The sequence below is a fragment of the Trachemys scripta genome, chromosome 16 (genome assembly GCF_013100865.1).
Source record: "Trachemys scripta elegans isolate TJP31775 chromosome 16, CAS_Tse_1.0, whole genome shotgun sequence".
In the NCBI taxonomy this organism is placed as follows: Eukaryota; Metazoa; Chordata; order Testudines; family Emydidae; genus Trachemys; species Trachemys scripta.
In genome coordinates, this window is record NC_048313.1 from 6,165,470 (window position 1) to 6,192,266 (window position 26,797).

General features: G+C 55.5%; 2 protein-coding genes across 2 annotated transcripts in view; both read right to left on the minus strand.

Moving 5' to 3' along the window:
• Positions 1–362: 362 nt before the first annotated feature.
• Positions 363–9,621, minus strand: LOC117888944 (leukocyte immunoglobulin-like receptor subfamily A member 2). Its single transcript, XM_034792740.1, has 7 exons — positions 9,544–9,621; positions 6,824–7,037; positions 4,683–4,718; positions 3,180–3,464; positions 2,643–2,765; positions 1,260–1,297; positions 363–512 (listed from the first exon to the last, which is right to left on the minus strand). Exons 2-7 carry the CDS (start codon positions 6,852–6,854, stop codon positions 363–365), a joined length of 663 nt encoding a protein of 220 aa, XP_034648631.1. The 5' UTR covers positions 6,855–7,037; positions 9,544–9,621.
• Positions 9,622–25,758: 16,137 nt separating this feature from the next.
• Positions 25,759–26,797, minus strand: part of LOC117888945 (immunoglobulin superfamily member 1-like) — a 45,867-nt gene continuing 44,828 nt past the window's right edge. Inside the window, exon 9 of the mRNA XM_034792741.1 lies at positions 25,759–26,297. Within this exon, the coding sequence (XP_034648632.1) occupies positions 26,293–26,297 (5 nt within the window). The 3' untranslated portion in view covers positions 25,759–26,292. The remainder of the gene's footprint in view (positions 26,298–26,797) is intronic.

Consider the following 26,797-nt stretch of genomic DNA (forward strand, 5'->3'; position numbering starts at 1 on the left):
CATCTCCCCCAGGTGTTACACACATTTCCGGCATGGGCACAGGGAGGCTGTGGGGTGCCCAGGTTGGGCTGGTTTGTGGGTCTGTGTTTATTACAAATCTGGAGATTAACAGGATGCAAAATAATATAAACAGCCACTTCAGTGCATCCCCTCCCCCTTCCTGTGCTGAGTTCTCCACACTGGTCCCCACATGTGGGTCTGGGCGGGGCAGGGGGACAGCAACTCGATGGGAAGGGGGCTGCAGCGGCAGGAGGGCAGCGTCCCCCATAAATCTTCCCTAGAAGCAGAATTCTCTGGGTTTGGCACTGCAAGGGGGTGTCGCCCCCCCCCGGAGGCTAGCGCCCCATGGCTGTGGGGGAATCTCACTGCAGGGCCCCCTGGCTCATGTTGATCACGGCGTACATTCTGGGCTGGGTGGGCTCGGGGGCCGGTTCCCCCTGCTTGGCCTGCAGCACCTGGCCGTCCAGCTCGGCATAGGTGAGTCCGTCGGCACCGGGGTCGGGCTCCTGGGGCTGGGAGGGGAGAGAGTCATGGGGAGGAGTGACACACACACACACACACACACTCTAAGAGCAGAGGGAGCAAACATGTAAAAAAGGCACCCCCCTTGGCTCCTCCTCTGGCCACACCCCCCATTGGCTCTTCCGGCCGCGCTGCGGCCATGCTGCGCCCCCCCTCGCTCCTCTGGCCATGCCGCGCCGCCCCCTTAGCTCCTCCGGCCGCACCGCGCCCCCCTTGCACCTCGCTCCTCCGGCCGCACCCCCTTGCTTTTTTTTTTTTTGCTCGGGGCAGTGACAAAAAAGTTAGAGCCGGCGCTGCGCTCTCCGCCCCAGCTCACCTCTGCTCCGCCTCCACCTCCCTGGGCCTGAGCGCGCCGCCGCTTGCTTCTCCGCCCTCCCAGGCTTCCCGCGCGAACAGCTGATTCTGGGAAGCGGGGGGGGGCGGAGAAGCAGAGCGGGGCAGCGCGTTCAGGGGAGGAGGCGGAGCAGAGGTGAGCTGGGGCTGGGGCATGGGGTGGGGCGCTGCCGGTGGGTGCTCTGCACCCACCCACTGAATTTTGGAGCACCCATGAGTCGGCGCCACTTTTGGATATGTGCTCAGTGGGGGAGCGGCCGCTTCCCCTGCTCCCCCCCCAGCTATGTTAGTGCCACCTCAAACCAGTGAGTGTGCCAGGAAAGGCTGGGGGGGTGAGGGGGCTGCTGGAGCCCATGTGGGTCAGGGTTGGGGGTCAGGCCCCAGGGAGAACAGGGGACACTTACCAGGTTCTGTGTCTCTTTCCATTCGTCGATGGAGGCATCTGTGGAACAGAGACACCCGCTGAGCTGCATCCCCGGCCGGCCCAGAGCAGAACCCCACACCCAGCTCCGACCCCTCTGTCCAGCCAGGGGGCTCAGAGACCAGCACAGCCACCCCTCCCCCACCCCACAGCATGGGCCAGGGTCATGAGCCCCATGTTACAGAGAGGAAAACTGAGGCACAGAGATGTCTGGGGAGTTACAGCGGCGGCGGGGGGCTGGGAGTCCAAACGCCTGTGTTCTCGCCCTGGCTCGGGAGGGGAGTGGGGTCTAGACTAGTGGTTAGAGCAGGGGGCTGGGAGCCAGGAGTGGGTGGGGAACCAGCGCGGGAAGGGAGGGTGGCCCCAGGGAGCTCCTGGGAGTCCAACACTCTCAGCTGACACCGGCTACCTCTGGGACCCTCTCCTTAGTCCTGCCCAGCAGCAGCTGTAAGTCAGACCCTGCCCCCCGGGGTCCTGCCCCACCTTGATTCCCACTTGGGTGAGTTACTCACAGATGGGGTCTTGCTGAGCCGGTGCCTTTAATGCCCCCATAGGGCTGGTGCTAAAAGAGAAAATCCACTTGTAAATGTCATATCCCCCCACCTGTGGGAAGATTCCCCAACACACCCAGAGAGTCCCCCATCCTGCCTAACCCTGAACCCAGTTCCCTGAGCCCCCCTTACCACCCCCACCCCCCCGCTCTAACCACTAGACTCCACTCCCCTCCCTGAGCTGGGAGAGAACCCAGGAGTCCTGCGACCCCAGCAGGTCAATTGGGAGGGGGGAGGAGTCGGGTTCCTACCTGCTCGGTCTGGGTGCGGCTCCTTTTCCTGCAGAGGGACACAAACCAGAATCCCCCATGAGCCAATCGGGATCCCCCGGTCCCAGCGCCCGGCCACTCACCCCCACAGGGCAGCAGGGATGGGGGGGTCTGGGGGGCTCCCCTCTGCTGCTGAACCTGGATCCCTGCTGGGAAGGACCAGCAGGGGGCAGCGCAACACCATAGCATGGATTAGGGGGAGGGGCAGATTAACTCAGGGGGGCTTTTCCTGTCCCCCATCCTCCCTCGTTAGTGATTCGTTATAACGAAATTGATCCAGGCCAGTCGGCTCCTCTGTCACCCCAGGTACCTGAGAAGCACGGTGCCGGCGGCTGGTTATACAGGGACCCTTAGCCAGGCACTGAGACGCGGCCACCTCTGGGGTGGCACCGCTGTGTATACAGGGATTACACATGCAGCAGCTCCCTCTGCTGAGCCCCCCCTGCTCCTTGGCTTTCCCGGCACAGATCCCCATCCAAGCCGTGATCCCATCCCGCCCTGCTTAGCAGCAGGTTTAACCCTTCCCTCGCTGGGTGGGGCACTTACTGGCTCGGGTTATTCTGAAGCAGACGAAGGCCACAAGGAGGAGGAGGAGGCTGGTGGCCGCCACACTCACCCCGGTGATGATGGGGCTGGTCAGACCCGGAGGTGCCGGTGATTCCGATCCGCCTGGGAAACAGCAGCAGCTGTGAGTGCCGGGAGCGGCTGGTCTGTTCCCCCCCCCTCAGTCCCCCCACCCCAGGCGGCGCCCAAGGATCTGGGACACCACAGGGAGGAGGCAGCAGAAAATTTTATGGGGAGGATGTCGGGGGGCCCAGGGGAATCAAGTGGGGTCAGAGCCAGCAAGATTTGGGGGATTTATAGCACAAGGGGGCAGCGGGCTGCAGGGCGGGGTGCTCAGTAGGGGGTGCTGTCTGATCCAGCCTGGGCATCATTGCCGGTGCTCAGGGTCGGGGGGCTGAAACCCCCAGTGATTCACTCCCTGCTCCATGGCTGGGCCCTGGTTCTGAGCATGGAGGAGACCCCCCCAAAGGTCCGGCTCGGTGTGGGGCTGGAGGGGGGTCGCCGAGCCGGGCCCCTCACCTGGTACCACCAGCTCCACGGGGTCGCTGGGCTCTGACCAGTCAGCTGTTTGTGATTTGGTGTGATACTGGCAGGTGTAGATTCCGCTGTCGTCCGGTCCCACGCTGGGGATGGGAAATACGGCCTCACTCCCAGAAGGGTCCTGAATCTTTTTATAGGCTCCATTTTTACTCAGAACAAACCTCATGCCTGGCTGCTCCCCCACACACTGGAATGTGACGTTTTCCCCCAGCTCAGTCACCCCCCGGGGGCTCACAGACAGGGAGGGCTTGGGAAAATTTCTCTCTGGATTAAAAAAGAACCAGGAGTTCAGTGGGGTGGGGGCCAGCCCCTGCCCCGTTGGTGTCTGTCTATCTGTCCTGCCCCCACCCATTCCCGAGGTGTCCAGAAACTGCCCTGTCCTCACAGCCCCTGGAAATACTAGGGTTACCATATTAAAATATTTAAAAAAGAGGACACTCCACGGGGCCCCGGCCCTGCCCCTTCCCAACTCCGCCCCCATTCCAACCTCTTCCCCAAAGTCCCCGCCCCAACTCCACCCCCTCCCCTGAGCGCCCCGCATTCCCCCTCCTCCTCCCTCCCAGCCACGCGAAACAGCTGCCCGAGCGCTACCAGCTTCACGGTTTGCTGGGCAGCCCCCAGACCTCCAGACCCTGCGTCCCCAGCCGGGCGCTTCCCCAGTGCAGTCGGAGCCTTGGAGGGGAAGCACCCAGCCGGGGGCACAGGGTCTGGAGGCTGCCCGGCAAACCGTGAAGCCGGTAGCGCTCGGGCAGCTCGGCTCTTCAGCTACACAGAGCTGAGGTGTCTGGGGGGAGCAGCAGCAGCCACTGGAGCCGCTCTAAGGTAAGCAGGGGACAGGGATGCCGGCAAAGCATTTTCCCGGACATGTTCAGCTCTTTGGCAATTCCCCCCGGATGGGGATTTGAGGACCAAAAAGCCAGACATGTCCGGGAAAATCCAGACGTATGGTAACCCTAGAAATACACAGCAGGGTGAGCAGGGCCTGTCAGATCCACCGCCTCTGTGAACAACACCCGCCTGTCAGGCTCTGATCTCAGCCCCCCCGGGGTCAATCCGGAGTCAGCCCTGACTACACAGGAAGCAGGGCTGGGTTTTGATCTCAGCTCCACCCCGCCCCCACCGGTGCCAATCTGGAGTCACCCCTGGGGACAGGGCTGGATTCTGATCTTGGTTTCCCAGGGCTAATCAAGATTATCTCTCTTGCAGAGAGTCCGGGCACTCTAGATTCCCACTCTCTAGAAGAGGAGCAGGCAGTGGTTTGTTGGTACGTTTTTTTAGGCCTGGCTGGGTCTGGTGGGGGGAGGGCGCATATTTTGGGTCCTGCACAGCAGGATGTGGGACTCCCTTTGACCTGGGAACAGCGGTTGAGGGGGTTAGTGTGAGGTTGGGGTAACGGTTCAGGGTTTGGCTCTCTGTTCCCTGTCCCTTCCCCACCATCCTTAATGGTAACATTCCCCCATATCCCACCCCATGGATACTCACCTCCTGACACCCCACTCTGCCTGGCCAGCCAGCAGCCTGGAGAGGAGACGGTAGGTTAGGGACCAGATCCCAGAGCCACTGGATCCCACCCACACCCTGGTCTCAGATCCCTCCCATGGGCACATACCCTGGCCTCAGATCCCTCCATGGGCACACGCCCTGGTCCAGGGGTGGGCAAACTTTTTGTGGTGAGGACTGCATCAGGTTTCCAAAATTGTATGGTGGGCCGATTAGCGGAGGCTGTGCCTCCCAAAACAGCCAGGTATGGCCTGGCCCTGCCCCCTATCCGACCCCTCCTGCTTCTCACCCCCTGGCGACCGCCCCAAGACTCCTGCCCCATCCAACTCCCCCCCTGTTCCCTGTCCCCTGACAGCCCCCAGAACTCCTGCCCCTGACTGCCCCCCCGCCACCCCATCCAACTCCTGCTCCTTCCTGACTGCCCCCCGGGACCCCTACCCCCATTCATAGTTTGCCCACCTCTGCTCTAGTATCAGAGGGGTAGCCGTGTTAGTCTGAATCTGTAAAAAGCAACAGAGGGTCCTGTGGCACCTTTGAGACTATGGGTACATCTACACTACAGCGGGGAGTCGATTTAAGATACGCAAATTCAGCTACGTGAATAGCGTAGCTGAATTCGACGTATTACAGCCGACTTACCCCGTTGTGAGGACGGCGGCAAAATCGACTTCTGCCGCTTTTTGTCGGCGGCGCTTACTACCACCTCCGCTGGTGGAGTTAGAGCGCCGATTCGGGGATCGATTGTCGCGTCCTGACGGGACGTGATAAATCGATCCCCGAGAGGTCGATTTCTACCCGCCGATTCAGGCGGGTAGTATAGACCAGGCCTAACAGAAGTACTGGGAGCATAAGCTTTCGTGGGTAAGAACCTCACTTCTTCAGATGCAAGTAATGGAAATCTCCAGAGGCAGGTATATATCAGTGTGGAGATAACGAGGTTAGTTCAATCAAGGAGGGTGAGGTGCTCTGCTAGCAGTTGAGGTGTGAACACCAAGCACTACAGCCAAGCACTGAGGTACAATCGCAGCTGCTCCAACCCCTCAGACAGAGACCAACACCTACAAGATCTTCACCAAGCATTCTCAAAACTACGATACCCACACAAGGAAATAAAGAAACAAATCAACAGAGCCAGACGTGTACCCAGAAGCCTCCTGCTACAAGACAGGCCCAGAAGAGAAACCAACAGAACTCCACTGGCCATCACCTACAGTCCTCAGCTTAAACCTCTCCAACGCATCATCAGTGATCTACAACCCATCCTGGACAATGATCCCTCACTTTCACAGACCTTGGGAGGCAGGCCAGTCCTCACCCACAGACAACCTGCCAACCTTAAGCATATTCTCACCAGCAACCACGCACCGCACCATAACAACTCTAACTCAGGAACCAACCCATGCAACAAACCTCGATGCCAACTCTGCCCACATATCTACACCAGCAACACCATCACTGGACCTAACCAGATCAGCTACAACATCACCGGCTCATTCACCTGCACGTCCACCAATGTTATATATGCCATCATATGCCAGCAATGCCCCTCTGCTATGTACATTGGCCAAACTGGACAGTCACTACGCAAGAGGATAAATGGACACAAGTCAGATATCAGGAATGGCAATATACAAAAACCTGTAGGAGAACACTTCAACCTCCCTGGCCACACAATAGCAGATGTAAAGGTAGCCATCTTACAGCAAAAAAACTTCAGGACCAGACTCCAAAGAGAAACTGCTGAGCTCCAGTTCATTTGCAAATTTGACACCATCAGATCAGGATTAAACAAAGACTGAATGGCTATCCAACTACAGAAACAGTTTCTCCTCCCTTGGTGTTCACACCTCAACTGCTAGCAGAGCACCTCACCCTCCCTGATTGAACTAACCTCGTTATCTCCACACTGATATATACCTGCCTCTGGAGATTTCCATTACTTGCATCTGAAGAAGTGAGGTTCTTACCCACGAAAGCTTATGCTCCCAGTACTTCTGTTAGTCTCAAAGGTGCCACAGGACCCTCTGTTGCTCTCTGCTCTAGTGTCACACACACACACACCCATGGGCACACGCCCTGGTCTCAGATCCTGGGCATGCGCCCTGGCTGTCTCTGGTACTCACCGAGGAGGAGGACGGTGAGAGCAGACACCATGATGGGGCAGTGGGGGCCCCTCAGCGCTGCCACCAACACCCTGGTGATGAGCTCCACCGAGTCTGAGGCCCGAGTGCGAGCGGAATGAGGAACTGTGCTGGGGGCTGCAGCCCCAGGAAGCCCGTGATGCGCTCGGCCCCTTTCTTCCCATCAGATGGTTTTTCTGCAATCTCCAGGCCAAATCTACCACGGTCAGAGCAAAGTCATCTCCCTGCCACACCCAGCAAAGCACATCCCCTCCTGCAGCTGCCTGGTCCCCCCCTACTCCCCTCATCACCTCCTGCAGCAGGGCAGAGATACCTTCCTGACCTGGCTGGGCCCAGCACCCGCCCTGGAGCATGAGGGTGGAGGGGCCTAGACAACCTCCTTCTCAGGTAGTGTCACTGCAGATGCTATTCTTAGCACAGTGGTGTGAGACAGATGGGACAGACGGGTGGTTGTGGTTTCTGGCACCCTTAATGGGAAGGGGGAGGGATAAATTTAGATCCAAAGTTGCTAAACCAGCAGCCGAAAAATCTGTGAAAAGGGGAAGTGTGTCTTGCAACAGCCCACAGCTCTGGGGCGACGGCTCCCTGCCTCCGGCCCAGCAACAATCAGGGTCACGTTCGTCTGGGCAGGGGACAGAACTTCCTCCAGGTCTGGGTCCGGGTCCAGGCTGCAGAACGAGCTCCCCCAGCAGCCAAGAGCCCCCCAAACCTCCCCACCTCCGGCTCCAAGCCCAGGCGCCCTCCCCCGGCCGGCCTACTCCGTTATTGACCCGGGGCAGCGTGGCCATTGACCCCCCAAACCACACCCTCTGCAGTGAGCACAGACCTCCCCAGGGGAAAAGACGAGAGAGAACGACCTGCCCATGACAGACGGGGCCACGTCGCTTAATGCTCGACTGGCAGGTGCCCGACACCGCGGTGACCAGGGCAGCGTCAGACCATGTGCAGGGTAGAAGGCTGCTCCCCACTGTCTGGGACCCCCCCAGTGACTCTGTCCCTGCTCCCCGGCTGGGCATCCCCTCTGCTGGGCCCAGGACTCAGGGCAGAGCCTGGCTCTGAGGGTCCCATCAATGCAGAGCCCCCCCCATCCCAAGTGTGCGGCTGGGCGTGGGATGTTACCTGCACAGATTAGTTCACCCCACCTTTTCCCAATCCGTAGGGCTCCAGGCGAAAAGCACCTACCCGGACCCAATCCGTAGGGTTCAGGGTGTAACTAACCTGGTCAATTTAAGTACCCACACCCTTTCCCAATACATGGGGCTCTGGGTGTTTACTGCTTCTGCAGGTATGCAGGACCTTTTACCAGTAAAAGAGCGTTACACAGTCATATCCTACATAACCTTTGTTTAGTAACCATCACCCAAACCAGACTGCTAGGGTTACCGTAGGTCCGTATTCTCCTGGACATGTCCGGCTTTTTGGTTCTCAAGTCGCCGTCCGGGAGGAATTTCCAAAAAGCCGAACATGTCCGGGAAAATAGGGAGGCACGGTCAGCCTAGAGTTGCTGCGTGTCTGGGATGCTCGCCCGGCTCTGGCTAAACGTGTAACCTGCTTTCCCCGCACTGTGGGAGGGGGCGCTGCCACTTTGATGGGCTCCGGCCGGCCAGGAAGCGATGTCATTCCTCTTCCGGCCCCACCCCGGCTGGGGGCGTGGCATTGTGGGAGTGGGAGCCATGCGGGCGCTGCCTGGCCCTGGGCACGGGCCCTATTGCTGTGCCGCTGCCCGGCGGGTCCCCGGCTCCTCTGCTGGTCTGGGCTGAGTCCTGCTGCTCGGCTCCGGCTGCTCCAAGCCGCTCTCCCCAGGAGTACCCACCACCCTGCCCACAGCCAGCCCCTGTCTCCAGCCCCTGCTGCACCCCCTGCCAGCCAGCTCCACCCATAGGCGCTGACTCAGGGGAGGAGGCGGAGGCAAGCTGGGGTAGGGGGGTGCAGCAGGGAGCTGCCGGTGGGTGCTCTGCACCCACCCAATTTTTCCCGGCGGGTGCTCCAGCCCTGGAGCACCTACGGAGTTGGCGCCTATGCCCACACCCCCTGCCCTGCCTCCAGCCAGCCCCACACCCCCTGCCCTGCCTGCAGCCAGCCCCTGTCTCCAGCCAGCTCCGCACCCCAGCCCTGCAGCCAGCCCCTGCCACACCCCCTGCCCTGCCTGCAGCCAGCCCGCACCCCCTGCCCTGCCTCCACCCCGCCCCACACGCCCCCGTCTCCAGCCAACCTCGCATTCTGTCTCCAGCCAGCTCCTCACCCCCTGCCCTGCCCGCAGCCAGCTCCACACCCCCTGTCTCCAGCTAGCCCTGCCCCATGCCCCTGTCTGCAGTCAGCCCCACGTCCACTGGTGCCCTGCAGTTCCCAGGGCAGGAACCCTGCACACCTGCTTCAATGAGGGGGCAGGGAGCAGCTGGGACCCACACATGTGAAACAGAACTCATTTCTAGTTCAGGCCCATCTTTTTAAAAAAAAACTTTAGGTAGGGTTACCATACGTCCGTGGACATGTCAGGCTTTTTGGTGCTTAAATTGCCATCCAGGAGGAATTTTCTACATTTTAAAAATTCCTCCCAGGAAAATATGGACATATTTAAATATCTAAAAACATCCAAGAGGGCAGCTGCAACAGCAAAGGTCCCCCCCATGGAGTGTCCTCTTTTTTGAATGTTCAAATATGGTAACACTACAGACGGCACACGCTACACAGACAGTGCTCACCACTCCCAGTAAGACAGATGAACTTTTCTTCATGGCCAGTGAGGATCAGGTCCATCTGGGAGACTCCAGTTGCTGCCCGGTGTCATTGGCAGAGCGTTGAGGTCTGGCAGCTCTGATCTCTGGGGCTGTGTCCTGAAGTTGATTCCCAAAGAACTTCCTTTTGGACCCCAGTTTATATAGTGAAACTCGAACCCTGCTTAGCTATATCTTAACCAATCAGTATACTCAAATTTTACTAACCAATCCTAACATAGTGTAACAAAATTCTCTAACCAATCCTACCCCACCACCTTCATTAATTTACACCTGGCAAAATTAATTATGTAACAGACAGAAACTATTAAAGAACCAGACCGAGACCATTACAGACAAACAATAGGGAAGTGGAGACCATAATGGCAAACCAATCAAGCAATGAGGGTTTCACAACCACAACTATTGAGAAGTGATTTCTTGCCAGACAGGATGTTATCAAACCAAGTTTTCTTTAACCATCTTAAGATCTGTTTCTTTCTCTGGTGATAGTGGGGGCCACCCCTCTGCCCCGTGGGTGCTCGAACCCCCGCCCCTACCCCACCCTTGCCCTGCCCCAATTCCACCCCCTTCCCCCAAGTCCCCACCCTCGCCCTGCCGCTTTACTGCCTCCTCCCCTGAGCGTGCCGTGTCCCCACTCCTCTCCCTCCCTCCTGGAAAGTCCTAAGTGCCGCCAAACAGCTGGTGGGGGGGGGGGAAGCTTGGCTGCTGGTGAGTGGGGACTATGCTGCCAACCCTGATTCTGTGAGCGGGGAGCCCATCCCCATCCCCCTGTCCCGCTCGCCCCCATTCCCCTTCCACCTCCTCCTCCTCTCCAGTCTCCCCTCAAACTCCCGTCCTGTCACCCCTCCAGCACGCACCCACCTGCCCCTGTCTCTCTCCCCTCAAATTCCTCTCCCCACTCCCTCCTTGATCTCAGCCCGTCTCACCTCTAATCCCTTCCCCCCGCACTAGGCCTGTCCCCCCAAACTCCGGTAGCCCGGCTGCTGTTTGCAGAGGGTCTCACTGGCCCAGAGGGTCCAAGGGGTTTGTAATCTCTCTCCCTCGCCAGCATTACACAGGCTGTTTCAAACTGAGCCCCTGGTTCTACTCGGCTCCTGGGCAAACCCCCAGCAGCAGCCGTTCAAAGGCAAAGCTTTCGGGTTAAACCCCTGGACAAGGAATCAAACCCGGCCTGTCTATTGAAATGGGGTTAGGGTTAAGGTTAGGGTTAAGTTTAGGGTTAGCAGCCAACAGCCGGAGTCAGACCGGCTCCAAGTCTCACTCCTTTGGGAGTCACCGGAGCAGAGCCGCTTGTTTCCAGAACAGCCGGGCTTTGCGGGGAGGAACCGGTTCATTTCACTCTCCGGACGGACGGGCAAGGCGGCCACTGACCCCGCTCCTAGTGTAAGCGGGGGAATGGTCCCGCTATTGTGGGGAACTTTCCTTTCTTATACACATCTCGGTGGGATTGGCGAGTGAAAGGATCTGAGTCCTCGCTCCTACTCCCCTTACCCAGAGACCTGCCTGACCTCGAGGGCTCCCCTTCCTCCCTCCCATGGAGATTGCTTGACCAATGGGAACTGCCTGATCCCCTGGTCACAGCAAAGATCTTTCCAGGAAGCTGGAAGAAAATATAAAAGAGGGGAAGGGACATAACCCCTGGGCTTCTCTTCCCCACAACAAAACATCTGGAGGAACATCTGGAGGACAAAGACTTTGCACTGGGGAAGGGTGGTCCCAGGCTGGAATGGAGTCCAGTCTGTGTATTGAGAATCTATAACCTGCTTGTACCATGTGTCAGGGGGAGACACTGCCTGATTCAAATCCTGTTTCGTTTGTAGAATTTAGACTGCAAATATATTTTTATTTCTTAAGTAGCCAACTCTGATCTCTGCGCCTGCTCCTTCTAACCACTTAAAATCTCTCCTGCAGTTAATAAATCTGTTTTATATTTGACCTAAAACAGTGTGTTTTGGTTGAAGTGCTTGGAAAATCTCAGCTCAGTTTACAAAGGCTAGTGCGTGTCCAGTCCACACTGAGGGAGGGGGGAACTTAATGAACTGACACAGGACTGGCTTCTGATCAGTGCAGGACGGTACCGGTCTGGGGTGCAAGGCTGGGGAGCTGGGGGGAATTGGCTGGAGCCGCCCTATTGATGGTACCTGAGTGGCTGGGAGATCATTGGTGTAACACAGCTGGGTGGGTCCCTGCCTGTGGATGGCTGTGTGAGTGCAGAGCTTCTCCCAGGTTCTTAACTTGACATCAGCATCACAGGGTCAGAGGCAGCCTGAGGGTTCAGCGGCCCCACAGGCCGGGTTGCACCCTGGGGACCCCGTCACACACAGGTCAGACACTTGCTCTGGTGGTGGCCACACCCCCTCAGGTGATATTCAGTGGCGTAGGCAGGTTCTAACATCAGGGGGAGCGAACACATAAAATAAGGCGCCACCCGACATATCCAATTACTAATGACATACTTTTCAATTCGTTATACGTATTTATTTTGTACTTAAAATAAAAACACAAGAATGATCCAGCCACGGAAGGGTTTGCACAGCCGGCATTGCACAGGAGAACACCCACAAACCCAGCAGCCGGACGCGGTGCCCTGCCTAGGAAGCCAGAAGGGGGTTGGGGGAAGAAAAAATAAAATAAAAACCCATCGGGTCTCCTTTGTCCCCCCTCCTCAATCTGACCAACTCCTCCCTGCAGCCCAGAGCCATCACCTGCACAACTCCCAGCAGGCCGGGCACCCAGGCACTGCCCGAGGCAAAGCATAGCCTGCCCGCGCCCCGAGATGCGCCCAGCGCTATTTCCAAAACAACACACGCTCGCGGCGCTTGGAGAAAACTATCCTGGGGAAACAGCACCGTTCAGTGCCCCGGAGTGCGGCCCGGGATTCCTGCACTCCACAGGGGGACAGGGCTAAGGCAGGAGAAGGCGATGGAGGGGGGCCATTAGGAGCAGTTACCTTCAGTCCTCGCCTGGTCCTGCTCCCAGCTCGGCTTGGCTGCTGCTCCCTCCTTAGCTCACCCGCTCTGGCTCAGACAGCTCCAGCTCACAGAGAGGATGGGACCCTGGGATCCTGACTCCCTCCCTGGCCTGCCTGTCCTCTCAGTCGGGCTGATCTGGAGCATTGGCCTCTCCCCATTGCCCCTGGGGATTGTCAGTCTCAGGGTCTTGATTTCCCATCAGCCCTTCCCCTTTCTTTGGCTCTGGGAGCTGGCCAACCAAAAACCCCACTGTCAGTGAGGGGCAAACACTCCCCTTACATTAGCAAATGGACAGATGGGAGGTGGGGGAGAGACAGGATGGAAATGGGGGTGAAATACGGCTTCTGGGGATGGTGGCGGGTGCTGGATACGGGTTAGTGACAAGCGGGTGTGTTGGCTGCAAGGTGATCCCGACCCCTGCTGCTCGGACCCTGGGTGGTTACAATCCGGGCAGGGCCAGTCCCACGTTGGGTCCGTTCTCCTTAGGTAGGGTTACCATACGTCCTCTTTTTCCCGGACATGTCCGGCTTTTCGGCACTCAAAACCCCCATCCGGGGGCAATTGCCAAAAAGCCGAACATGTCCGGGAAAATGGTGGCTCTGCTCCTCCCCGACTCTTCGGCTCTGTTTAAGAGCCGAGCTGCCCGAGCGCTACCTGCTTCGGGCAGTCCCCGTGCCTCCGGACTCTGCGCCGCTGGAGCCCGGGAGGGGAAGAGCCCGGCTGGGGGCGCAGGATCCAGAGGCATAGGGGCTGCCCAAAGCCCGAGCGCTACCGGCTTCACGGTTTGCCGGGCAGCCTCCAGACCCTGTGCCCCCGGCTGGGCACTTCCCCTCCCGGGCTCCAGCTGCACTGGGGAAGCGACGGCTGGGGGCGCAGGGTCTGGGGGCTGCCTGGCAAACCATGAAGCCGGTAGCACTCGGGCAGCCCTTTCCGCGTGGCTGGGAGTGGGAGGGAGGAGGGGGCGGAGTTAGGGTGGAGAAGGGGCGGAGTTGGGGCGGGGCTAGGGTGGGGAAGGGGCGGGGCCAGGGCCCGTGGAGGGTCCTCTTTTTTATTTATTAGATATGGTAACCCTATCCTTAGGCAGGGCAGGTGGGGTGGGTGCCACACACCCGACTGCAGCGTCCGATGGGAAGCCAGGAGAGTGAGCTCGGAGAGGAGGAAAGACACAGCAGGGCAGAAAATAACCCAGCCAGGAAGTGAAAAGGATCTCCAGGGCCTTTGCAGCGCTGCTAATCAGCTATCCCCACGGGCTTGTTGTGGGCTGCAGGTCACGGCAATGGGACCACTTCCAGCTCGCAGGACCCAGGGCAAGGAGGTGGGGGGTGAAGAGGGTGCTAAGCCCCTGCCCCGGGGGCTGCTGTGAAGCCTGCAGGTTCGGGGTGGGAACAGACTGGAAATTGCTTTCCCCCCCCCACTCCAGAGCTTAGCTGAGGGGTGGAGAGGCTCCCCTGTGCCAGTGCAGGGGCTTTGGCACACCCAGGGCTTGGCTCCTCCTGGCCAGTGCCCCAGGTTGGAGGGTCTTGGGCTTTCCTGGGCACCGGCCCAGCCAGAAGCAGTGGGGGGAGGAAGGGAGGAGCCTGCCAGCCAGGCTGTGGGTGAGCTGAGCGCTCTGACCAGTGGCTGGTTCTCCCCTCAGCACTGGGTTGGGCTGCGCCCCGCCGGGGGGCAGATAGGGAGGAGCAGCGGGGCTGGGCTGGGGGTGAAGGGGCAAAGCAGGGAGAGGACAGCGAGAGGGGGAGCACGTAAAGTGCTGATGGGTGGGCAGCAAAGGCAACACGTAACCAGCTGGTGTCTAGCACCTGCCCGCACCCACCAGCCACCGCAGCTCGCACAGGGCAGAAACAGGACAGGGGGCAGGACCCTGCTGGCCAAAAGCTGGCGCAGTGGGGGCTGCGCTGATGGACCAGCAGGGGAGCGGCCGGCTCCACACGCTGCATCTTCGCCCTGTTACCAACCTTGCACACCCACCCGTGTCGTCAGCCACTGGGGGCAGGCGGCTGGCGAGCAGGGATCCGGCAGTTACTGACGGGGGAGACAGAAAATACAGGATAATTTGCCTGTTTTTAAGAAAAACTCGGGACACCTCCAGGACGGTTAAATATGGGACTGTCCCTTTAAAACGAGAGGTCTGGTCACCCATCCCCGCCCCCCGTCAATCAGCACTCACCCCGGACTGCACTGGGGGCAGGGCCAGGTTCTGATCTCAGCCCCCTGGGATCAATACAAGGAGGTTGAACTGATTTTTTGGGTGAAGGTTCAGGGCTCAGCTCCTCTTTTCCAATCCCCCTCCCCGTCCTGAACACTAAAGTTTCCCTTGCCCCACAGATACTCATGTCCCGACACCCCGCTCTGCCCAGCCAGCCAGCAGCCTGGAAAGGAGACAAGTCATTAGGCACCAGATCCCAGAGTGAGTCAGTTCTCCCCCACCCCATGGCACACGCCCTGGTCTCAGATCGGCCCTCCCCATGGACATGCCCTGGTCTCTGATAGCCCCCATGGACACACGCCCTGGTCTCAGATACCCCCCGCACCCCCACATGGATACACGTGCAGGCTGTCTCCGAAACTCACAGAGGTAGAGGATGATGGGAGCAGATGCCATGATGGGGGCAGCAAGGGGCCCCTCAGCGCTGCCACCAACGCCCCAGTGCCCAGCTCCACCGAGCCCCAAATAAGAAACCCAGCTGGTGGCTACAGCTACAGGAAGTTGTCGATGTCTCATCTCTTCCTGCGTCAATCACACGGTGTCTCTATTATGTAGGTGAAATCTACTGCGGTCAAAGAAGCAGAAGGCTTTTCGAAACCCAAGAAACCCAGAGACTGTCCGCCTGGCCAAGCGTCATGCAGCTCCCAGCTTGTCTGTGTCTCTGTGGGGTGTGGGGACAGGTCACCCTCATCGTACCCTGCAGCCTTGAGGAAGGTGCATCAGGCTGAGAGCCAGGCGACCACGGGGTCTGGTCTTCAATCTTCCACTGACCATGATTTCCATGAAAATTCCATCCCCTTTTCATTCTGGGTTCAAGCCCGGCTGATGACCCATGTAGGTAAAGTGAATACGTGATCATGCAATTGAAGGCTGGAGTCATAATGGAGCTGCACAAAGGGGCAGAGTGAATGTCGTTCAGGAAACTGTAACTGTGGCATTTCCTGATGCTGGAGGGTTTGAATCTGCAGCCCTCCCTCTCAGTCTGCAAACCTGCCCTCCTGCGACACGAGCCGTGTGAGGAGCGGGCGCGATGGGAAATGCCTGGGTTTGCTGCCTCTTGCGCCATAGGTGAGCGGTGATGACGGGTTTACACTGTAACGCCTGGTTCTAAGGGGCTTTTCTCAGTGTGTGAATTAGAAAAAAGAAAATTGTAGAAAGAGATATTCCATCCTGGGCCCACAATGGGTCACCAGCCTGGAGAGACCCAAATTCCATCCTGCAGTAAGTGACTGGGGAGCAGTAGAACGAAGGGGGATTAGTGAGAGACAGGCGTGCTGAAGGCTCAGTGAGGTGCAGCTCCAGGAGGTGGCACCTATGGCTTAACCCCCGAGAGAGATTGTGGCCCCCGAGAAGGGCTGTCACACTGAAGGGGGTTCCTCCCAAGGACCGTGGGGAGCTGAGAGAGCACAGGCCTGTGAGTCCGTGACCACTTGGGAACAGTGTGGAGATGTGGAATGGGAACCAGCGCTGCTCCAGACTGAGTTGGGTCGGTTCCCCGTGTGGGGTCTGTCGGGGGGGGGGAGTTCATGAGAAAGCTGGAGCTCTGGTGTCTGTGGTTAGTTATACAGGGAAACTCCCCCCGCCCCGCAATCGGCAATGGTGGCTCTTCCCCGGGCTGAGCCAGCGTCCCTGGGGAGAGGACGGGACCCAGGGATTCAAGCCAGCTCAGCGCCCCCGGGATCCCAGAATGGGGAGGATCGGCCCAACGATACCCTCAGCACAGATACAGCCCCTGCCTGGCTCCACGGAAACCAGAACCAAAATCATTACTGACTCGTATTAATTACCAGGAGACCCTGTTGTGAGCCAGTTCCCCTGTGTGCTCGGAGCTGTACAGACACACGACACAGAGACGGTCCCTGCCCCAGTCAGGTGCCATTCACACCTGGAGTCACTGCGGAGCAGGTCTGGGTGTGGCTGTTCCTATTTCGGGGGAGGAACGTCCCTGTGTCTATAGAGCTACAGGGGAGCTTGTCTGCCAAACGGGGCTGTATCAAACCAGGAGGCGATAATACCGACAGCTCAGACTCGCGCTGAGATCACCAGTGGGGGTTGGGAACCACACGGGATTCGTCATTTCAGGTCCAGTTTTCATGGAGACAAGTTCTTACTCCATCTTTCTATCCATCACCAGATGTGCTCCCATCTGTCCACCGCCCTATGTTCCCAAGGACCCATATTCCCACCGATCCATGGCCGTCCGTCCCCAGTGATCTATCCATCACCCTCTATATAGAAGAATTGAACCCATCAGTTCTGTCTGCAGGGACCATCCCCGAATGGCCCCTTGGGCATCTGAGTGGGGAGCCTTAAAGCCTTAAAGATAAGAAGGTAAATAAAAAGAACCCAGCTACGCAGTGTTTGTTTTTAACAGGGGCTCAGTCACTTGATGTGAATGTGAAGGTTTGCACAGCGTAGTTCTGACTGATTGTCATTGAACTCACTTGAATACGGGTAATTTTACCAGGTGTCCCATATTCAGCAGAGGGAAATAGCTGAATTTGATAGCAGCCTTCAACTACCTGAAGGGGGGTTCCAAAGAGGATGGAGCTCGGCTGTTCTCAGTGGTGGCAGATGAGAGAACAAGGAGCAATGGTCTCAAGTTGCAGTGGGGGAGGTTTAGGTTGGATATTAGGAAACACTATTTCACTAGGAGGGTGGTGAAGCACTGGAATGGGTTCCCTAGGGGGGGGGTGGAATCTCCATCCTTAGAGGTTTTTAAGGCCCGGCTTGACAAAGCCCTGGCTGGGATGATTTAGTTGGGAATTGGTTCTGCTTTGAACAGGGGTTTGGACTAGAACCTCCTGAGGTCCCTTCCAACCCTGATCTTCTATGATTCTATGAAGGGGTTCGGATCCTGGCAGTGCTTACCGGGGCTCAAGGAAGCAGCCACCTGGTCCCTGAGGCAGCTCTGTATGGGGTGCGCTGCCTTTGTGCCCTCAGGCTCCGCTCCCCGCAGCTCCCATGTAGGTAAAATTAATACGTGATCATGCAATTAAAGGGGGCAGAGTTGAGGAAAACTTAACTGTGGCATTTCCTGGTGCTGGAGGATTCCCTCTCAGCCTGAAAACCCACCCACCTGTGACATGAGCCGTGGTACCATGTGAGGAGTAGGTGTGAGGGGGAACACCTGGGTTTGCTGCTCCTTGCGCCATAGCTGAGTGGTGATGACGGGTTTACACTGTAACGCCTGGTTCTAAGGGGCTTTTCTCAGTGTGTGAGTTAAATCAACCAGGTTCAAAAGAAAATCAGAGAAAGAGAAATTCCATCCTGTGCCCCCAACGGGTCACCAGCCGGGAGAGACCCAGGGACCCTCTAATGCCCCCGCAGAGACCCTGCCCCCGAGCTGGAGGAGACACTGTCAGTGGTTATGTGGCCAGGCCCCTAGAGAGGGACGTGACACAGGCTTTGTTTATACGCCATTGGCTAAAGGGCAGGAGAAAGCTGGGGGTCAGGGGGTTCTATTACCGGCTCTGGGAGGGCAGTGGGGTCCAGTGGTTAGAGCAGGGGGCTGGGAACAGGACCCGGGTGTGGTCGTTGCGCTGTCGCCCGTCCATTCTCACACAGCGCTGGGTAACACCGGGGGCACCGTGACTCGTAGGCAGCGTTAAATGTGCTTCAGCCACCCGGCCGGATGGTCCCAATGGCCTTCATAAATCCTGAAGCCCCCTGCTCACCTGCCGCCCCCCAACCACTCGGGAGCCTCCCCCCACAGCTGCTCTCGGCCCCACGGAGCAGGAGGGGAAGGAGCAGCAGATTCGTTGCTTAGCAGAGTCACTCCCTCCAAGCCTGACCCCCTATCTCCCATCCTCCACCCGGTCTATCCCCCTTCAAATCCCCCCCAGCCTGCCCCCTGCCCCTCCCATCTCCCCTACAGCCCCCAAGCTCCCACACTATCCCTTCTCCTCTCAAACCTCTGCCCCCTACCCCCATCTCATGTACCCTCTGACCCCTTGTCTCGGACTCCCAGGCCTTTGTCCCCCCACTGGCCAGAACCAGCCGCTCCCAACATGGGCTGGGCCTCCGGGTCATCACTTCCTCGGTTCCACCACATCCAGGCGTTGTCCAGTGTCCAGGCTGCTAGGGGAGGTCACACCTGGCCCTCTGCACCAACAACCCCCCCTCCCACCACCTCGTTACACACGCAGCACACAGGGGAAACTGAGGCAATCACAGTGCTCATACAAAGCACCAAGAAAATTCCCCACTTTGTCACATGGAGGGACCTGTCCAACCTCCTTCTCAGGTGACGCTCTGTCTTAGCCAAGTGGTGTGGGACAGAGATGGGACGGGGGGGCTGGGAGGGGTTGTGGTTTACGGCCCCTGTGAGGGGGTGACGTAGGGGTAAATTTAGATCCTGAGTTGTTAAAGGAGCAGCCGATAAAACCACAAAAGGGGAAGTCTGCCCAGAACCGGCGCTCGCTTGCTGTTTTTGCTACTGCCAGTGAAACTCTGCGTAAAGCTGATGCCCGGCACCTACCCTATTATATGCCCCAGCTGTGGGAGGAAAGTGGGGTCTAGCAGTTAGAGCAGGAGGGCCCCACACCTCTCCCCCTGAGCGATCCCATCTCCCCCAGGTGTTACACACACTCCTGGTGTGGGGACAAGGGGGCTGTGGGGTGCCAGTGGGTGGGGCAGTTTGTGATTCTGTGTTTATTACAAATCAGGAGATTAACAGGATGTGCTCTCCCAGGGAGGGGCTGGGTCACCATCCCAATTGCACAGATGGGGAAACTGAGGCACCGAGTGAGGGGGGACCTGGTCAAAGTCCAGACCTGGGAATAGAACCCAGGAGTCCTGAGGCCCAGCCTGGTACTTGGTCCACTAAGGCAGTGGTTTTCAAACTTTTTTTCTGGTGACCCAGGTGAAGAAATTTGTTGATGCCCATGACCCAGTGGAACTGGGGCTGAGGGGTAAGGGGTGTGGGAGGAGGCTCTGCACTGGGGCAGAGGGTTGGGGCATGGGAGAGGGTCAGGGCTCTGGGCTGGGGGTGCAGGCTCTGGGGTGGGGCCGGGGATGAGGGGGTCAGGGTGCAGGAAGGGGCTCCAGGTTTGAGGGGACTCAAGGCTGGGGCGGGGGATTGGGGCACGAGGTTGGGGCACAGGCTTACTTCCAGCTGCTCCCAGTCAGCAGCGCAGCTGGGATGCAGAGGCAGGCTTCCCATCAGTCCTGGCACCACAGATGGCGCTGCACCCCAGAAGCAGCCGGCAGGTCTGGATCCTAGGTGGAGGTGTGCACGCGGCTCCTCGTGGTTCTCGCCCGCAGGCACTGCCCCTGCCATGGAACTGGCCAATGGAAGTGTGGAGCCGGTGTTCGGTTCGGGGGCAGCGCGCGGAGCCCTGTAGACCCCCTGCCTATGAGCTGGACCTGCTGCTGGGACTAGTAGCTTTATTAGTAGTGTTGGAGAAAAACTGAGTTCTCACTATTTTGTTTAGGTACAGCAAGTCAGAAGCTTTTTATTAACTCTCACATGTGCAGAGGAGAGAGCAAGCAGGTCTCTCTCTAGTAACTAATTACAGCAAGCATTTATACCTTTCATTACAGAAATAATGAGGGACAGCTGCATTTTGTTTATACATAGGCCATCTTGATATCTCATTTCCTTACTTGTTTTGACTCTTGCCTACATACAATTAGTTTCTATACCTTATCTACACAAGGTCTTCTACACCTTATCTATACTGAGGTCACAATGACTTCTTACACAACTCTTTCTCACCCGTCTCACACAATCCTCACACAATCCTCGCTTCTACAAATCTCGCATTATCATCAGGGTTATCAGGGTCACAGCTAGCTTGACTCTTGATAACAAAGACTGTCTCTTGCTAACGAAGCCTGACTCTTGCTAACAACCATCATGCATTGCAGTTCCCTTCTGTCAGTTCTTTTCTCTGCTTCCACAGTAGTTTTACTAGTACTTTTTACTGGCCGGCATCCAGGGTCCCTGGGGGCTGAGCAAGGCGACCCAGTGCCTGGCATTCCACGACCCATCACTGAGTCACGACTCGAACTTTGAAATCCACTGCACTAGGGCACAGGACCCATGTGATTGACACGCAGAGCAGGGCCCAGCCCCTCCAGCAGGGGGCGGCAGGGACACACACACTGTTACTCCTGGGGGAATTCTGCGCATCTGCGGACATGCAGAATTCATCTGTCCCACGTAATTTTGTTTTCTCCCTGCATATAATCCATTCTGCCCATTTCATACATTTTTCTCTATGCAGAAGAATAAATGGACACAAATCTGACATCAGGAATCATAACATTCAAAAACCAATAGGAGAACACTTCAATCTCTCTGGTCACTCAATAACAGACCTAAAAGTGACAATTCTTCAACAGAAAAACTTCAAAACCAGACTCCAACGTGAAGCTGCAGAACTGGAATTAATTTGCAAACTGGACACCATCAGATTAGGCCTGAATAAAGACCGGGAGTAGTTGGGTCATTACAAAACCTAAACCTAATTTCCCCAATACTAATTTCTCCTACAGTTACTCACACCTTCTTGTCAACTGTCTGTAATGGGCCACTCTCTTACCACTTCAAAAGTTATCTTTCCTCTCTTGGTATCCTGCTGTTAATTGATTTGTCTCATTAGACTGACCTCACACTCGGTAAACCAACCCCCATCCTTTCATATATTTATACCTGCTCCTGCATTTTCCACTGCAGGCATCCCATGAAGTGGGTTCTAGCCCAGGAAAGCTGATGCCCAAATAAATTTGTTAGTCTCTAACGTGCCACAAGGACTCCTCCGTTGTTTCTGCCCAAGTGCTGCAGTTCTGCCTTTTTCCCGCCAGAGGCCACTGTGGCGCCACAGCAGCCAGCAGCATGAACACAGCCACTGTTCTGGTGCCACAGCGGCCCCTGGTGGGCAAAAGGCGGAACTGCAGCACTGCTGGGCAGAATGTATTTTCTGTGGGGAAAAAAATTCTCGGCCTGCCCCGTGCTGCAGAATTCCCCCAGGAGCAGAAGTTCATCACAGCACCTGCCCACAGAGCCAGGTTAGGGCAGAGTGGGGCACCCAGGGCTGCTGGGGGGTCACAGACTGGGGCTCAGGAGCTAGTGGGGTGACAGCGTTGAGTCTGGGGATGGGGGAGGAGGCTGCAGGGACACATGGGGACGGGGGTTGCGGGGACAGGGGCTGATGTGCCTGACTGAATGGGAGAGGCTTGGGGTCTGCATGGGGGAGGCTGCCCAGCTCCCTAACAACCTCCCCCCCCCCACTGAAAAAAAACAACCTTCTCTCACCCACACGCACACCTTCCAGGTTCACTCCCAGGCTCCTACCCACTCCCTCAGCTCCTCCGTTACCCCTGACTCCCCCAAGCCTTTGCAGTGCTTCTAGGGTGACCAGATGAGAGGAAGAAAATATCAGGACACATGGGGGGGTTGCCAACGGAGCAAAAAAAAAAAACCACTGGAGTGCCGTCGGCGGAGCAAAAAAACCCCAAACAAACATTCATTGCAGCTGGAGCCATCTTCTTGCTCTGTCTTTCTTGGCTGTTGTGAGTAGGGTGACCAGATGTCCTCTTTTTATAGGGACTGTGCCGATATTCAGGGTTTATCTTATATACACACCTAAAACACTCCACCCCCTGTCCCGACATTTCACCCTTGCTATGTGGTCACCCTAGTTCTGAGTTCCAGCTCAAATCAAGACAGCTAGTCCTCCATGCCATCTCTGTCCCTTCTGAACGGGACGTTCTCCCTGCCAGCTCTGTGTCTGGCGCCCTTTGATGACACAGCTCAGCCACCAGGGTCCCTTTCCACTGGCTCCTGGCTCGCTGCATCCCTTCATTTCTGGGGCCGGTTGCTATCTTGCTGGTTGCTGGTGTCTCTCTCCAGGGGCTGGGTAGCCTCCCTCCAAACTCTACGAGCCGTTTCCACCAGGGCTGTGGGAAGCTGCTGCCTGCTGTCCCATCTGTTTCTTTCTCACCCTACTTCAGCTGCCCAGGAATCCTTGGGGTTCTCCCCACTGCAGCTGTTTCATGGCTGTTTTCACTGAATCCCCCCGTCCCACAGCCCCAAATCTCCAGCAGCTGCTCCTTATCGCAGCTGGGAACGTCCAGTGACCCCGTCCCCACTCCCCAGCCAAGCATCCCCCCTGCTGGGCCCAGGGCTCAGGGCAGAGCCTGGCTCTGAGCGTCGAAATCCCCTGAGTGTCTGGCTGGGGGTGGGGCTGGGAGCAGGGATACTGAGCTGCACCCTCACCTGCTACCACCAGCTCCACGGGGTCGCTGGGCTCTGACCAGACGGGCAAGTCTAATTTGGTGCTCTATCGGCAGCTGTAGCTCCCTGCATCAGTTCAGTGGCATTTCTTTGTCTGTCTGTAACACGATAATTTTTGAAGACTGCGTTAAATTGATTCCAAAATTTCTCAGCATCGGTGGGAAGAACCTTGTTTGTTTTGGTGACAAGTGGAAAACAGCAACACCAGAAAAGCCTGATTTTCTGCACCACGCCCATTAAATTGGTGCTGTAGGTGGAGGCGCTTTGTGACTTCAGAGTTAACTCAGCCAATCAGTGCTAACTCTCTCCAGGTGATTTGCATAATTCAACCCCCATTGGTTAAAATGAGTCAACCTGCGGGTTTCAATGGGGAGATGACCCAGGCAGGTGGCAGGGTGAGGATTTAAGATCAGGGTTAGTGGAGGAGGGAGTGATAGGCGGGTTGCTGAGTTATGGTCGATGTCATAATGGTATTTCTCAGGCTCCTCTGTCTGCAGCACCACATGGGCACCGACTGCCGAGGGGAAGTTTTTGTTGATCTGAAACTTCTGAAACAAGAAGCACAGACGAGGAATGGCTCAGACGATTTGACAATAAAATGTAGGGTTTGGGGCATTATCCCGTGCAATTGTTACTGGTTCAGGGATGGAAACTGGGCCTAGATAAACAATCAAGTGTCCGACCCTCTAGTTAGTCTCTTTTAAGATCAAGTAAATAATTTTCAATGAATTATTGATATGATGAATTTTGCTGCCTTCTCTCCAATAACCGAATATGAGCAGTTTATGATTAACTTGAATGTGGAAGTTCTTCTAAAATCAGGGTGAATAAAAAGGATTTTTTCAAAAACAAAAAAAAACACAAAAGGGATTTAAGAAAAATGTCAATCGGATTATTTTCATTTAAATAAAAAACATGTTTGTTTGTTTGTTTGTTTAAAAACAAGACTATTGGGGATTAAATTTGAAATTCTGACAACCCATGTTAATGCCTAAACTTGCTATAACTTAGACCTTGTTTGCTGCCCAGTTTTAATGGACGTCAAACCAGTGAATTCGTGGAAGTCGTTGGCTGAGCACCTGGAACCAGAGTTTGTTGAAAGGGTAAAACCAGCTTTTGACAGCAGTAGCCTCTTCTGCAGGCACAGAAAGAATCTTTTCTTCATTTCAGTGTATTCAGCTAGTTCAGTTCAAAGACACGTTCATTCAAATTTCCGATACTGACGGGGAGTTGAGAAAGCAGAAAAGCTTCTTTTCCTCTTCCAATCTATGAATAAATACTACATGTGGGGGGATCAGATCTACTAGTTCTAATATCTGAGAGATACGATGACCAGAAACTGTAGAACTGATGAATGAAATTGTTTTTAATTGTTCACTTTATTAATGTAACTTCATAAGTAAAGTTTTATGAATGAAACAATATTCATTCATAAAACCGGTTACCCCAATAACTGGCTAATTAACAGTTAAGATGCTTGTTAAGAGCCATAGCTGTTCAGTCAGCTGCCTTTGTAAGTTTCACTATCAATCCAATTCCTGCTTAAATCACTGAGACTTGCACTGTTTCAGTATTGGAACTTCTGTTCACCATTTATTACACTTGCCTACAGCGTAACTTCTGTTCACTGTTTGCCATCCATTATACTTGTCTATATTGTAACTTCTGTTCACTGTTTGCCATATTGTAATTCAAACCCCATTTTACAACGCTTACTCCATTTTGTAAGGGCTTGCTGCAACCTTCATTTTTGCAAACCCTGCTGTAATCTTATTAGTTTAGTTTAGATGTGTGAATGAGGTATGTATGGATGATGGAATCAACCTCCAGCCCCAGCCTGTCCTGATTAAATAGAGTTCAAACACCAATGGCTGAAGATGCAGACAAGAGCCCTAACAAAGTAAAAAGAAGAACAGGAGTACTTGTGGCACCTTAGATATTAACAAATTTATTAGAGCATAAGCTTTCGTGGACTACAGCTATATGCATCCGAAGAAGTGGGCTGTAGTTCACGAAAGCTTATGCTCTAATAAATTTGTTAGTCTCTAAGGTGCCACAGGTACTCCTGTTCTTCTTTTTGCGGATACAGACTAACACGGCTGCTACTCTGAAACCTAACAAAGTAAGAAGAATCCACCCTAAAAAGAAAAGGTGCAATAGAAGAAAGATCAAAGCCCGGTCCAAGGCTGAAAGTCATGTCTGCAATTGATGGGTGATCAATCACCAAACCCAGAGGCAGCGTGACACAGCAAGACCTATAGACTCTGCATTCAAACTAAAGCCTACAAAAAGGATGGGTGAGATGGAAAACTTTGGAGGAGGGTAACATTCTGCTGCCAACATGGAAGGGTACCGGTGCATGCCCAACAGAGACCCAGCTTGTCCTTGTGCCCGGCTTTCCTGGCCAGTTACTGCCACAAGCTACGAACCCAAGCTGCAAACTCAAGCCACAGACTCAAGCAGGACTGGTAACTATGCAGCAACTGCAGAACATCTGATGGATGTGTGTGTGTGTGTGTGTGTTAGTGTGTGTGTATAGGTATTAGGTATAATGTGTGTGTATAAGGATTAAGATATTAGTTATTGGTCATAAATCAAATTGTTATCATAATAAATGTGGCATCTTTATCTTGTCCCCTTTAATAAGATCCTGCTAGTTCTTATTGGTATAACAAAACAATCAGTTCATGTCACTAACTGCAGATACCTCCTTACATCAGTTAGGTTCAAATGAAAAATACGTTTCGATCCACTTTTTTTTTATTATGTATTCAGCACATTTAAGGTTGTTTTATTTAATTAATAAACATATTGAAAATGCTGTTTCTGTGCATTTGAATTTCCATCCAAACAGAGCTTGGACAAATAAGAAGTAAAAAAATCATCATAATCTAGGAAATAAATGTATCATTTGCCATTTTCCAACATAATTAAAATGTAAAAATTAGACTGAAGAAATGTAAATGACTCCATATAACTGCTTCAATCAACGTGGATAGATATAGTTTGCCATCATGGTTAGCAAAAGAAAAAGCACCAAATTCAGTGTTAAGACTATATTTAGTTGCAAATCAACATTTTTAATGGTTATCAACTAATGAGAATCAACTTATCATTAGGAAAATAACTAAAAAATACAACATTAAAACCTCCTCGTCCCCCTGGTGTAACCACTGGACAGCACTTCCCATCCCGAGCCGGGGAGAGAACCCAGGAGTCCTGAATCCTAGGGCAGGTAGATTGGGGTGGGAAGCAGAGCTGGGGTCTCATCTGCTCTGTCTCGGGGCTGGTCCTTACCCTGCAAAGACATGAAGCAGATTTATCCATGAGTCGACCCTGATCCCCATGTATCAGCCCTGCCCCTCAGCCCTACAGGGCAGCGGGGCCAGGACAGAATCCCTGCCCCCCATGCTCTGCCAGGGGGAGCCCTGCCCCATCCAGCTGCTGAGCCTGGATACCCTAGAGACAGGTTCCCACCCTCGGCAGCACAGTGGCTCCTACCGAGCCCCCTGCCCCACCCCCTGCAGCCCAGCGCCCCCTAGTGCTGCCCAGGGGCTTTGGGGCCAGATCTCACTGCCAGGGGAGTGCCCCCCCTGCTGGGCCCCTGCCACAGTCCCTGGGTTTCCTTCCCTGTCTCCCATCTAAGCTATGACCCCTTTACAGCCCGGCTTAGTCAGAGCAGGTCTGGGTGCAGTTGTCCCTATTTTAGAGGAGGAACATCCCTAGTTCTTGTGATCCTCATATGCCAATGTGTGGCCCCTGCCCCATTCACTGCATCCAGCCCCCCGAGCACAGAGC